The following is a 13016-nucleotide window of genomic DNA, read 5'->3' as shown; positions in this document are numbered from 1 at the left end:
TGTTTAATCTAGAAAGGCTTCTTGAGCCGCATAGCTGAAGTCAAATCTTTTATATTGGAGCTGAATGTCTCTTTTTACGGCTGGAATGGAGATGAGGAATAATTTCAAACACTTAAAGCTCTTGTAATGTTCGACAACTTAATGTTGATTTGAGACGGATTTAATATAAAATAAATTGACGCAATGAATCATTTAAAAAAAAAATTAATAGCCTTGTCACATTTGGTAGGATACTTTTATTTTGAAGGTCATGCTGCCCGTCTGGATGACGTAACAGGAACAATTAAAGAAGTCATTGAGGAAGTCGTGTGACTGGTTAGGTTCGGTGTCGGTTTCGTCTTGTCAAAGTTCTTTTCTTTCTGCTAGATGGTCTATCTGAACATGTCAGCTAAACTGACATGACATGGTCCGACAGAAACATTTTATTTACGTGGGTTGTTTTCTCAGCATGGCTTTCCCTCTGTGTGTTGTTTTTCTACTTCTAGTTTCTTATCACGAGTCTGGTGAGTAGAATCTGACACAATATGCGTCATTACTGAACGAGGGTTTAGTAGAGTTTTTGTCAAAACAAGCTATATGTGAGCTTAACTTTGATACTGTGGCAATATTTTAAACGGAACATAAATTCCGTTTTATTTATTTCTTCTTACAGACCCATGACACATCTTTATACTTTGTTTTTATGCCTTATTACATTAATTTTGATTCAAAATATTGACTAACTAATGAATAACATTTTATTTTATTATAACCATATAATAATATACCATATCTATCCATCCAGTTTAATGGATGGATGGATATCTATTTTACATAAGAAATTGTAAAAATGTTTGTGTGCCTAGATGGGAACCTGCGTTTTGCCTCCTACTATGGAGATCACATGGTGCTACAGAAGTCTCCAGAGAAGGCGGTGCTGTGGGGCTATGGCCCTGAAGGTGCTCAGGTCACTTGCTTCTTGTCAGGACCAGTAAAACAGAGCACCTTACCTGCCACTGTGACAAAAGGTGAGTACAGCCTGTTGTTTTCACATAGGAAGTTTATGCTGACATCCACAGGGTACTGAATGGAGGCAGAGGCCAAACTTAGTCATGCTGACGAAACCCATTTTTGTTTAAGAGCTTTTGTTGTGTAGCCCTGTTATGGTTCACATTTAGTGTGGCCTGAACAACTGGTTTGGGAGTTTAAATATTAGTTTGTCACAGCTATTTATTTTAAAGACCTAACGTATTGGCGTGTCCCAGTTAAATTTTACAGAGCATGTTTTAATTCTCATACAGTGTTTTACCAGGACTGAATTTGTTTACTGACTTGCATACGACTTCTTCAAGTGAATGTCTGAGGTGACTAAAGGAAATAAATTATTCTTTGATCTCTGCACCATGGTCTGCAAACAACCTCTAAATAAAAAATTTTTTTAAATACACAAATGTACCCCCAAAACTTACTTGGTATAAATTATTGTTTTTACAGGTATCTGGAGAGTCACTATGGACCCTGTAGAAGCTGGTGGCCCCTACAATGTGACAGCAGCCATTAAAGGCAGCAACGCCACTCTGACAGATGTGCTGTTTGGAGATGTTTGGCTGTGTGGAGGGCAAAGCAACATGTGCTTTGAAACATTTAAGGTGGGCAGAGCCAGATGAACACTTGTATGTCTTTCTTGCTAGTCTATTAACTTCTCATAATTATGTACACTAAACCTAGGAAGTACAAATCAGTTAAGTTGACTTTACTTATAGTTTGATGCAACAGAAGTTGCATTGAACAGTATCAATGTCAGAAAGTTGACCAACAGGGGTACTCCTGGAGCTCACCTTGTAGAGTGAGCATCCCATGTATCCAGACTTTATCCTTGTATCCTGGCCCTTCGTTGTATTTAATGAGCTTCCTTTCATTCATTCATTCTCCAACAGATTTTTAATGCATCAGAGGAGCTGGCCCTTGCAGCGAAGTATCCTCATGTGAGGACTTTTATGGTTGCCATGGACCTGAGTGAAACAGAGCTTACTGATTTGATTCAAATCGAACTTCCTTGGTCTGTGCCTACAGAAAGTAAGTCAGGATTGATTGATTTATTCATAGAACTTTTTACAGAATGTTTGCAGCTAAAGGTTTCGTTTTGGAGTATTAAAATGCAGCTGAGGCAGTTATTAATGCTATGTAATAGAAACATGTTAATTTTTTTACTATGTGACCTAAGGATACCTGTTATGGTAAAAGCCAGGACAGAAAAATACTAATGGCTTTGTCAATTTCATAAAAAACATAAATAAATAAATGTCAACCATTATGTTATTTGGTACTACTGTGTGTACTTCCATCTACTTGCATTTCCAGGCTCTGTGGCTAACTTCTCTGCAGTGTGTTGGCTCTTTGGACGTTACATGCAAGCGAACCTGAAGTACCCCATAGGACTGGTGGAGTCCTGTTGGGGAGGCACTCCTGTCGAAGCCTGGTCATCTTCAAGAGCACTGCAGAAGTGTGGATTAGAAGCAAATAATGAGTAAGATTTAAAAAAAAAAAAAAAACACAACTTACCTGCTATGTATGTGAAATCATTAAACTTGCGTGTCTAATTTTACAATGTTCCAAAGGGTTCTCATGCAAGTTATTTAACTTTCTCCTGCTCTCAGTTACAGTGTAATAACCATGAAAAAATAATTAGTATTAACTGCACTGTTGCTGCTTGTTGTATATTAATTTCTCATCAGTAAAAACAGAAATTCTGTCTTGTGGAATGCAATGATTCATCCGCTTCTTAACATGACAATCAAAGGAGCCCTCTGGTACCAAGGTAAGCCTACCTGCTCAGGTAACTGGTGAAAAGTATAGCGACATTTATATCATGCATCTTAAAGACATTTTGTTGCCTGCAGGTGAGAAAAATGCAGACTATCATCAGGATAAGTACAACTGTTCATTCCCTGCTATGATTGATGACTGGAGGATGGCGTTCCACCAGGGCTCAGGGGGGCAGACAGCTGCCGACTTTCCCTTTGGTTTTGTCCAGGTATGATAGAATTTGTAGTTTTGATTAGCATAAGAAACACGGGATAACAAAACACTTTTTTATTTAACAAAATTAAACAATCAAAATAGTGCATGTCTTTGAGTAAACTTTAAATTCAAGGATTCCTGACTTAGGTTCCCCATAGTGGTAGCATCAAAGAGGAGTCTGTGAAAGATAGCAATATGTGAAGCTACTTCGCCACTACATAAATAAAATAAACCACAGAGAGCTTTTGCAAGTATATTCTGTCTCAGTGTTGATCTAATTCATGATTTCTTTGCAATTGCAGTTATCCACATACGAGAAAGGCCACACAGATGACGGCTTTCCAAACATCCGCTGGCACCAGACAGCAGACACTGGATATGTCCCGAACACACGGATGCCAAGAACCTTCATGGCTGTGGCTATGGATTTACCAGATGAAACCTCACCCTACGGCACGTGAGTACTGTGTTAAGAAGTATTTGTAACATGTAATATCTTTAAAATACACATTATACTTAAATGCTTATACAGTATGTATGTATGTATTTTGAACAAACTGTCCTACACCAGGAGCTGCAACTCCATGTAGATGCACACAATTTTTATACAACTAACTCTAAATATGAGAGACGTGGTGCAGAAGAGGTCGGTTCTACTTCTTAACAAGCAAGACAGGTTTGACCTGCTGCTGCAGAACTAATATAAGAGCAAGGTACACACACAAGCGACACGTGTCTAAATGTTTGTGCTCTGGTATTTAGATCTGTTGGAAAGGTTTTAAGATCCTTATAAAGATCTATAAAACTTTTCTTGAACTTCCCCCTGATATTCTGCCAAAACAGTCAGTTCCTGGCATAATTCTCTCATCAACAGACTGTATTATTGTATCAAAAACTGGCATCAGGAAAATTGCCTTCTGTTTTTTTGTTCTTTACTAAAAGTATGCAAGTGGGATGATGTGACCTCGTCCTCAAGGTGATTGTTTGTTTTTTTTATTATATAGAATTTCAAACTATCTGGACCTATAAACAGGCTAATCAAGGAAGTTTGTGATTGTTTGGTTTCAGGATACATCCCCGGGACAAGCAGGATGTAGCCTACAGACTGACATTAGGAGCAAGGGCAGTGGCTTATCATGAGAAGGACGTGCCCTTCCAAGGACCTTTCCCACAACAGATTATGTCTAATCAAACGTATGTGAGCATTAAGTATGATCAGACAGTATCTGTCACGCCATTTAAAGACATCTTTGAGGTAAGGCTGGCTGCAAAAAAAGCCATTTAACACCTTTTATATGTAGCTGATCTTTAGTGTAACAATTTCTCAAATAACTGCGGAAAAAAAAGGTCAAATCAGTGATTCTTTTCATCTCATTGTCCCCTTTTTATTAAGATCTGTTGCTCTGGGAGTCAGGCTCCATGTGGGCCTACGTCTCACTGGGTTCCAGCTCCCATCATGCTGTGGGGTCCAACGAATGTCGTGTTATCTGCCCATTTGTGTCCATCTACTACTGTGGTTGCTGCCCTCCGGTACGCATGGACAGATTGGCCTTGTGACTTTAAAGCCTGTCCAATCTACAGTGCCGATGGGATTTTACCTGCACCTCCTTTTATATTTGTCAAAGGTCAGTGAGTGCACTACTGACCTGGGCCTCAAGTGTAATAGTTATTTTAACCAGAGATCTTTTAATCAGGTCCTGCCCCTTTCTCTGTGCAGCCTTACTGTCACTTATAAACAACCCCAATTGTCAAGGGAAAATTCTGGGAGGATCATATACTCACCCGGGAGGTGAATTTTTCTGTGTTCCAAAAATTTGGTAAACAATCACGTATGTATGTGTGTTTATTTGATTTCAAAGGCATTTTTTCCTTTCGAGAGGTGCTATAAGTATGTTTTTGCTAACCTAATTTCCGGTGAAAGTAAAACCTTGCCTTGCCTTTTTTGTTTTCAGTTTTAGGAGTTTTTTTAAGATAATTTTTCCTCCTTTAAGCTGCTTTCTGTTAGGTTAAGCCTTGCCTTTTACCTTTTTGGTAGGATTTCTAAGAAATTCCCAGGGTTTTCACCTGTTAAGCTATAGAGAGAGAAGAAAAGGAAGCTGGACTAGTGCAAGAGCTCTGATATTTACTCTTCGAGCAGAGTAGGTGTTACATTGGATGTTGGACCCACCCACTGTTCCCTCTGCTTGCATATCCCCCTCACATGTCTCAGAGATGTGTGTGTAAATTGTCCCAAGTTGAACGAAAGTTCATGATGGATGAGTTGTTCCTAGTTAACCCAAAGCTCATTACAGATGTCAGTGCAGGTTGTATGCCCTCCTTTTGAGGCCTCTCAGCTTTGTGGCCTTGATAGGTACTGAGATAATCAGTTTGTCAGAGTGTCTCAGAGTTTATCTGCAGGAGTCTGTGAGTTTGCAGACTTCCAACAATTATCAACACAACCAATGTTTGCAGATGTTACTAACACAGTTACAGTAGAAGACTGCGACATAAGAAACCTAGGCCTTTTGTTTTATTAGGTCAAAATGAGCTGGGTAAAAAAAGACCAGATCCTACATTCATCAAGACAATCCATGATGCTGTAAAAGTGATGATAAGCTGACAACGAAATGGCTCCGAATGCTTTATTGCCATATTAAAAGTAGCCTATATTTAATTGAAGTTCTTTTTCCTCTGCACTGATAAAAGCATTTATCCAGGGAAAGGATGGGTTTTCTGACTTGATTGGCTGTTACATAAGGTAATATTTTATTAATTCTGCATTGATAGTATTGGTTAAACGTCTCGTCAAAATAGAAAATAATAATCCTTAAGTCACTGTCAATAATTTCTTTACACAAACACTGGAAGTCCTTTTTGAAGCTTAGAAACCCTGCTGTCAGACTGGTAAATATAAGTTTGATTATACTGTTTATCCTGTTTACAATCTATGATGCAACAGTCACTGCCAATAATTGCTGGACTGTATGAATGTTCTACAGCATGACAAACATGGTGTGTTTTTATTTCAACAAATATCTGGATTTTGATTGTTATTACACTAATGAGCCTTAATTTTTTTATTTGCACAAATAAACGAGGAAATCTACAAACAAGTTGATAAGAGAGTAGTAAAATCATTGATAAATTAAACATGATCCATTGTCATTTCATCTCAGTGTCATAACTTCAGCTTAAAGTACCAACAGGTACCAACAGTTCTACAGCACTGCAGTAATGTGCCATGTAATAAAACTAAGGGAAGGCATTCATACCCTTTCCTTTTGTAGTTTTCTGTGTAAAAAAAAAGAACAAAGAAAACAAATATTTTACATTCACTGCGTTGTTGCTGCTTGTTGTATATTAATTTCTCATCAGTCCTAAAGAGAGAAGGTCTGTCTTGTGGAATGCAATGACTGACCTGCCAAAAAGTTAATATTTATTACATGTTAAATATTGTTCAATGTCAACTGGAACTTACTTCTGAACTCCAGCACCAATGTTTTTCACATTTAGTAAAAATATACAATTATAAATAGAGACATATTTGGTTATGTTGCTGGTGGCACATTGAGCACTAAGTGTTAATAAGCAGCAACCATGCTAGCTAGATAATGATAAAAAAGGAATAACATTGATTAAATTCACTGAATGTCTTAGTTGCCTGCATTATTGAACCATTAAGGAAAAAGGGGAGAGGGGGCTTTATGTTATAGACCCTTTAAATAATGATAACGTTTCACAAGAATTGCGACCATATTTAATCTGAATTCAGCAGCTTTGAGAATCAGGGGCTGAAATATGAGGCAGAGGGCTTCATGGTGGGGGAGATCAGGAGGTGCTGATGAGAGGAGCTAGGAGACTGCGCCATCTGTCCTGAGGAATGACAAAATAGATTAATGGTAGACAAGCCCTGTCAATGATTAGTGTCTGTATTAGGAAAAACACAAGTCGTAAGTACTGTAAAATATTTTTTACTTTTGGCCATGCTTTTACTTGAAAACCCATATTGCACAAATTATGATTTTTAAGCAACCTGTTATGTGCTCCGTCTTGATGTTCTCTTCAAAGCCCTGGTGTCTCTGGTAGGCCTCAAAGTTGACCGAGGCATCGTCCTCTGATAGGCTGTGAGGAACCTGGCCATCTCCTGGGCGACACACCTCAAAACGTATCCACCGGTAGCTAAATAAACAAAATTAAACAATTTGTATAATTATCAAGAAATTTAATTCCCTAGTGATTTCGGTAAGCCTAACATACATATGTATACAGGTTGTAGACAAGTTTGACCTGCTGCTGCAGAACTAATATTGGTGCAAGTTATACAAGTGACACGTGTCTAAATGTTTCTGCTCTGGTACTTAGATCTGTTAGAAAGTTTTTAAAATCTGTTGCTCTGGGAGTCAGGCTCCATGTGGGCCTAAGTCTTAATAGGTTTCATTTCCCATCATGCAGTGGGGTCCAACCATGGTCCAGTTATCTGCGAATTCGGTAGGTAAATCCCAAACAAAATATAAATTCAAAATGCTTAAGTCGACATTAGTCCATGACCTGAAAAAGTAACTCCTGACTTCATCTTTTTTTTTCTTCTTCAATTTCATGTTCTGCTTTCCATGTCACCTAGCAATGAAATCCTCTTAATCACCAAATTAAAGCCTTACACGTGGGGAAACAGGTTGGAAATTATGTTTAAGACTATATTTATTGTGGTTAAATGATCTGAAAAATGTCCTTATGGTGCCTGTCTGGAAAGCAAATTATCCACATTACATGGTTTTTCCCCAAGTCATCTCACTACCTATAGTATGTTCTTGTTTTAGTAATGAACACTACACTTAACAGAAACAAATCCAACCATTACTAGAAAAACAAAACAATTCTTATTCTTAAATGATAATCTGCAAGTCCGAAAAGACATTGAGTGTGTGTTGTGTATTTTGGTTGATAATTCATATTGAGTGGGAGGGGTCAATTTACTTGCTACACTTGCGTGCTCCGGGGCAACTCTGGATGAGATTCTGGATGGTAGGGTGTGAGAAGCCAAAGAAGTCAGCTCCTGAAGGTACGATTGCCGCCACGGACCTGGAGCTAGGAGAAGACGGACTTGTTAAGAGTTCTGAATATTTTTCTCTACTCACACCAAACCACAGAGAATAAAACCTTTTAATGTGAATACCACATTTAACCATAACCAATCAGCCTATGTGGTGAGCTTCGGTACCTGACAGATGCAATGGCCTTCAGAAGATTGGAGTGGCACGTCAGGGCAGAGGAGGCCACGATGGCATTCTGTGGATCTTCTTCAGGCACAATCTCAAACTGGGGGGACAATATTGGATTTCATGTGTCAATCACACCGTTTCAAAATGAACATAACTTAATCAACAAGAGATTACACTGAAGCTTTGCTGTGTTCTATTAGATCCAAACACACAATTGTTTTCATTCCAACCAATTTTCTTCAAATTAAATTCACATCTGAAAATGAGGTCCAAAGAATAATCATGGAATTTTTCCCAACCTGACTTCAACAACTGTGTCTGTGCATACCTGTGGGCCTGTTCCCCCATCCTTGATCTGGCAGGTGTAGAGGCACTGCTGGTCAGGGTTTTTCATGCTGGCAAAGACTCGAGTGCTGCAGAAGCCCACCGGGTAGATGGCACACTCATCGTGGAACAACATTCTGTCTGTGATGATCTGGAAGGCAGTAAGGTTGCATTCAGTGGTTAGTGTCAGCTTTTAGAGAGGTTTACATTTGTCATTTACCATCTTTTATCTATCTAATGGATGGGTTAGGTAGTCATAATCAAGAGCATACATGACTAATGATATACAGTAAGTGTCAATGGCGATGATTCAACTAAATTCCTTGAGTCAAGTCAGACACTGACCTCCCCCAGACTATAGACTGTTAAGCCCCCCAGTACAATGGGAAAGACAGGGCGGCCACATGAGTCCAGAGGAATGGGCTGCACCAGCTTCCGAGACCCGTCTGCCAGCTTTCTCTTCTTAGACATCTTCTTTGGAACTTGAGAAAAAAAACAGAACAAAATAATGGTCCAACTGTTTTGAGACGTGAATATAAACACACTGAATTTCAATATCTACATTTATGCAGCACTCACGTTCCTCTTTTCCATTTTCCCTGCCTCGCTCTTTCCTTTCCTTTTTGGGTTTTTTCAGTGTTCCCTCTTCCCCTGTTGACACCACTGACGCCAGGTTATGCCCGCCAGATAGGCCTGAACCCCCTACAGGACCTGAAGTTAATGCCACAGGCGGCACAGCTGGGTGAGAGCTTGAGCTCTGTGTTGGTAGTATCTCTCCCTCTGAAAAAGACTGGTACTGCAACAATGACTTCAGTAAAAACCTGGAAATGAAAATGAATAGAAATGTGAATGAATCATGGAATTCTTTTTTGTTGTCATGAAATGACAAAAACACATCTACATTCATCATGTACTACAAAAAAAAAAAAAAAGAATACCAGGCTATGAAAAGAAGGTTCTTTGCTGAAAACACCAGCTGCCGGAAACATGTCCACTCACCTCCGCTCCTCCTTTGCTCTAAGAAATTTCTCTTCTAAGTGGGCTACTTCATCACAGAGAGCTGCATTCTCCTGTTGATAAAAAACATTACTTTATTCATTATTTTATAAACACTTAATAAATCAAACTGTGAATATAAAATGCTCCTGAAAGTTACTTGAATTCTTTTAAAAAGTCAACAAAAAATCATTTGAAAATTCAACCACCACTTCTTACATTATCTTACCATGTACATGATGTGAAAGAAAACCTACAGTATAACTAGTCATAGCATGTCAAGAATTAATAGTTCACTCACAAATATCATGGTGCGAGCAGCTTTACGCAGCCTAAGATACTTGAGTCTGTACTTTTCATTTTGGTTTTTCCGTGGACCTCTCTTCATCCTGGTCTTATGCTCTGAGGAACTGGTGGGAGAAGGGAAGGCGGGTCCCGAGGCACCTGAGCCAGAACTGGAGATGGTATTCTGCTGTGGAGAGCTGAGGAAAGACTGCGACGTGAAGGCCTGCAGTGCCTGCTGCCGCTCCTCATCAGTCTGTTTAAAAACAAGGTGAGAGGAAGTCAGAGATCTGTTCATATGTACCAAGAGTATCTGAGGCTCATGCTTGCGTTGGGTTCAAACAATGGATGAAAAAGGAAAGCAAACTGTAAACAAATTAATAACACCGATGGAGCTTACACTAAAACAGCTGTATGAAAAACAATGACATTTACTGAAAACAAAAAGGGCAGCAAATTATGAAAAGTATAAAAAGAATTTAGACTCCTCAAAGAGGATTTCCCTCTTGCATCCCCTTTTCACACTGAAACACAGATCCAGGAAAGTATCTGCTGTAGCCAAGTTTATATTATTCAAAATATTTTGTCAAACATGGCTCCATAATGCTGCTGCTAACCGACAGGTATGACAACAGGTATGACAAGATTACAATGTAATCAAATGATTATTGCTTACTGTAGCCATAATAAGATAGTAGGAATGGGTTCTTCCTAACCTGATGCATGAGCCCTGTGTCCTCACATTGGCTTTTAGTCGAGTGAAGAAATCAATAGCAGATATCCTATGATTGCCAGATAGCATTGCATCACCACTATAAAGATTTAATAATTTGGGAATGTAATATTCAAGATAAATAGATTCTTTAAATATCACTAAAATATACCAGGCAGTGATGTGTATCACACTACAGATTACATCTTAGACTATGTGTAAACAGTGACACCTCAGTCTAAATCCATGACCAATGATCTAGCATAAAATAAAAGGTCAAATGCATTTAAAGTATCCGATTATATAGTTGGGTTTTGTGTGAAATTGGCATTAGTGTCCCATATAACTCACCAGCAATGCAAAGACTCCGTTTCTGTTCTCAATCCTCTTGAACCTCCTGCTGCCTTTTTGTGTCTGAAACATAATATGAGACGAGGCCAATGCATGCGCCTTCAAAAGCCAAATTTGATTGCCAAAAGCTGGGAGTCAATTTAAATTAATTCTGTTTAGTTCTGATACAGCACGGGAAAGGTAAGCCTCTTTTAAAATTGTAAATTCGGGTGAAAGAAGCACAATGGAAAAACATGGTGGAAGAAAAAAAAAAGTGTAACTGAAATACACAAGATGCATGTACTGTGTCGACGGAACACACACAAATGCTATGTGAAGGTGCAAGTTATCATACTCAACAGCAGAGGCTGCTGTCAGACTGAGTCTTAAACATCCACCTTACCTCACGGTACATGACAGCCTCCAAGCTTGATTTTGCACTGCAAACGAGGGAGTACAAGATAAGCAGAGTCTAAATGTAGATCAAAGCACAAGTTTGCTGCCTACTTAAGTTAATAAGATGAACATTTGGCATTTTAATTTAGTTTAAAAAGCAGTCCTTATTGTTTTAGGATTTGTGTTAACGTGTGCAAAAGATGAGTAGTAAATAGAGAAGGTTGTTGTACTTAGATTGAACAAGCCCCCTGTCGATGATTCTCTGTTTAATTTCCTTTATGTGCATAGGACGTCCAGCTTCTTCCAATACTATCTACATGAGAAAGACAAACAAAACAAATTTTACTAAACTTAAAATGTCGCAACAGCGAAATTTTTGACAGTTAACAGTTGATGTTATTAATAACTAAAGTGGAAAATAAAGAATGGCAGATACTTGTGCAGCATCCAGCCAAGTGAGGTTTGGCTTTTCTGGAATTTCACTCGGTGGTTCGCTGCAATTAGAAAAAGATACATTTAATAGAGTTTATCATTATTATTTGATTCACTTTCACTTACTATTACAGATATACTATTAGAGATTTACTAATTGAAATAGCCCTACACTTTAAGAGCACTTAAAGCACTTAGCAATACTTAAGAAATAATACGCATTAATTTAAGGAAAAAAATATTGTCCTTCTAACTAGCAATCCCACAATGCAATAATTGTCTGCAAAAATGATCTATTAACAGTTAGTGTACACAGGACGTTTCTCAAGTATAGTACAGTCATGACATAATGAAATTAAATTATTAACAACCTCTCCAAAGTTTCACCGCTCCCAGACAGACTTGCAATGCTGTCCAGAGCAGGAAACAGGGAGTAGTTTCCCTGTCCATCAGCCTCCATCTCAGATTCAAACGTGTTGAGTGACTCCATAGGAGATCTAACCTGTACAAAAAAGAAACATCAACCAAACTATCCCTGTACCCAAGACACAACACTTAGCTGGAATAGTAGCAACGTGTAGTCGGTAAGCAAAGATGCACACATATAGTAACGTGGATATTCTGCTATAGTGTACTCAGCACAGACGTGCTAATAGCTCACAGCTCTTAATAGCATAACAAACAAGAGTAATGGAAAACTGGAAGCAAATGCACACACCTCTGTTTTAACACAGCAGACTCCCTCCTTGTAGTTCGTGCTCCGGATAGAAGGTATCCGTGTTAACCGGAACCTTTAGTCGTGTTCATAGCATTGTTTACGTACACAGTTGCTAAACCGTACTGGATATGGGCTAAACGTTAACCACCTAATAGCAGCCTCCGTTGTGATAAAACTTAAATGTGGAGCTGTTTACCGATTAAATATTCAGTAATATAATAAGACACCAAAAATACAAGGTTATATCGATATAGAGGAACTTAAGTCAGTGGCTAACACAGTCTATGGGCTAACATCAGACAATATTCCTGAGTGCACATTTACCGGATATCCGGTATGGTTTGTTTTGAACGAGTTGGTGAAGTGATACTATGATCATCTCACAATTACAGGTACAGAGGAAAGCAAATGTACTACTCTCTTAGCACCTGTCTGTATTGTATTTACTATATCTGTTCAATAAAGTTTATGAAAAAAAAATGAAAAAAGAAAGGTTCAGAGGAAAGCTTTGGATGGAAATCGTTTGTTTAATGTGACGTTCAGCTGTTGTTATGTATAACCCTTTTTATAAATGGAGAGGGGAAAGGGGGTTTTGTTAAAAAAAAAATTATATTTCTTAATGAGCCTT

The 13016-nt window shown here is 38.5% G+C and overlaps 2 protein-coding genes across 5 annotated transcripts; one reads left to right on the top strand and one right to left on the bottom strand.

Moving 5' to 3' along the window:
• Positions 1-309: 309 nt before the first annotated feature.
• On the top strand, positions 310-6955 carry siae (sialic acid acetylesterase). Its single transcript, XM_069668130.1, has 10 exons — positions 310-503; positions 846-1007; positions 1474-1628; positions 1917-2055; positions 2341-2506; positions 2715-2797; positions 2880-3013; positions 3303-3457; positions 4069-4255; positions 4394-6955. Exons 1-10 carry the CDS (start codon positions 404-406, stop codon positions 4631-4633), a joined length of 1521 nt encoding a protein of 506 aa, XP_069524231.1. The 5' UTR covers positions 310-403; the 3' UTR covers positions 4634-6955.
• On the bottom strand, positions 5534-12603 carry tbrg1 (transforming growth factor beta regulator 1). Of its 4 annotated transcripts, none has more exons than XM_069668128.1 (15): positions 12389-12603; positions 12042-12172; positions 11675-11732; positions 11469-11551; positions 11246-11282; positions 10864-10926; positions 9820-10056; positions 9522-9592; positions 9102-9343; positions 8868-9004; positions 8527-8673; positions 8198-8295; positions 7954-8064; positions 7013-7158; positions 5534-6847 (listed from the first exon to the last, which is right to left on the bottom strand). In XM_069668128.1, the coding sequence occupies exons 2-15, from the start codon at positions 12158-12160 to the stop codon at positions 6831-6833; spliced, it is 1566 nt and encodes a 521-aa protein (XP_069524229.1). In that variant the 5' UTR covers positions 12161-12172; positions 12389-12603; the 3' UTR covers positions 5534-6830. The 4 variants fall into 4 exon arrangements, with proteins under 4 accessions (XP_069524229.1, XP_069524226.1, XP_069524228.1 ...); XM_069668125.1 differs by having other exon boundaries at positions 5537-6852; XM_069668127.1 differs by lacking the exon at positions 10864-10926 and having other exon boundaries at positions 5537-6852.
• Between the last annotated feature and the right edge of the window lie 413 nt (positions 12604-13016).

Source organism: Semicossyphus pulcher, unplaced genomic scaffold (assembly GCF_022749685.1).
Source record: "Semicossyphus pulcher isolate SPU_LCO1_2020_fin unplaced genomic scaffold, fSemPul1.0.p SCAF_19, whole genome shotgun sequence".
NCBI lineage: Eukaryota > Metazoa > Chordata > Actinopteri > Labriformes > Labridae > Semicossyphus > Semicossyphus pulcher.
This window is presented reverse-complemented; position numbering and strand designations above follow the sequence as displayed.

Bases quoted from the DNA above. Each gene is read 5' to 3' on its own strand.
- siae (XM_069668130.1), top strand. From the start codon at position 404: ATGGTCCGACAGAAACATTTTATTTACGTGGGTTGTTTTCTCAGCATG. The intron at 1,008-1,473 runs GTGAGTACAGCC...TTGTTTTTACAG, and splicing joins ACCTGCCACTGTGACAAAAG to GTATCTGGAGAGTCACTATG. The intron at 3,458-4,068 runs GTGAGTACTGTG...GTTTGGTTTCAG, and splicing joins GAAACCTCACCCTACGGCAC to GATACATCCCCGGGACAAGC.
- tbrg1 (XM_069668125.1), bottom strand. From the start codon at position 12,160: ATGGAGTCACTCAACACGTTTGAATCTGAGATGGAGGCTGATGGACAG. The intron at 10,927-11,245 runs GTAAGGTGGATG...ATTATGTTTCAG, and splicing joins AGGCTGTCATGTACCGTGAG to ACACAAAAAGGCAGCAGGAG. The intron at 10,057-10,863 runs GTGAGTTATATG...GTTTTTAAACAG, and splicing joins ACGGAGTCTTTGCATTGCTG to ACTGATGAGGAGCGGCAGCA.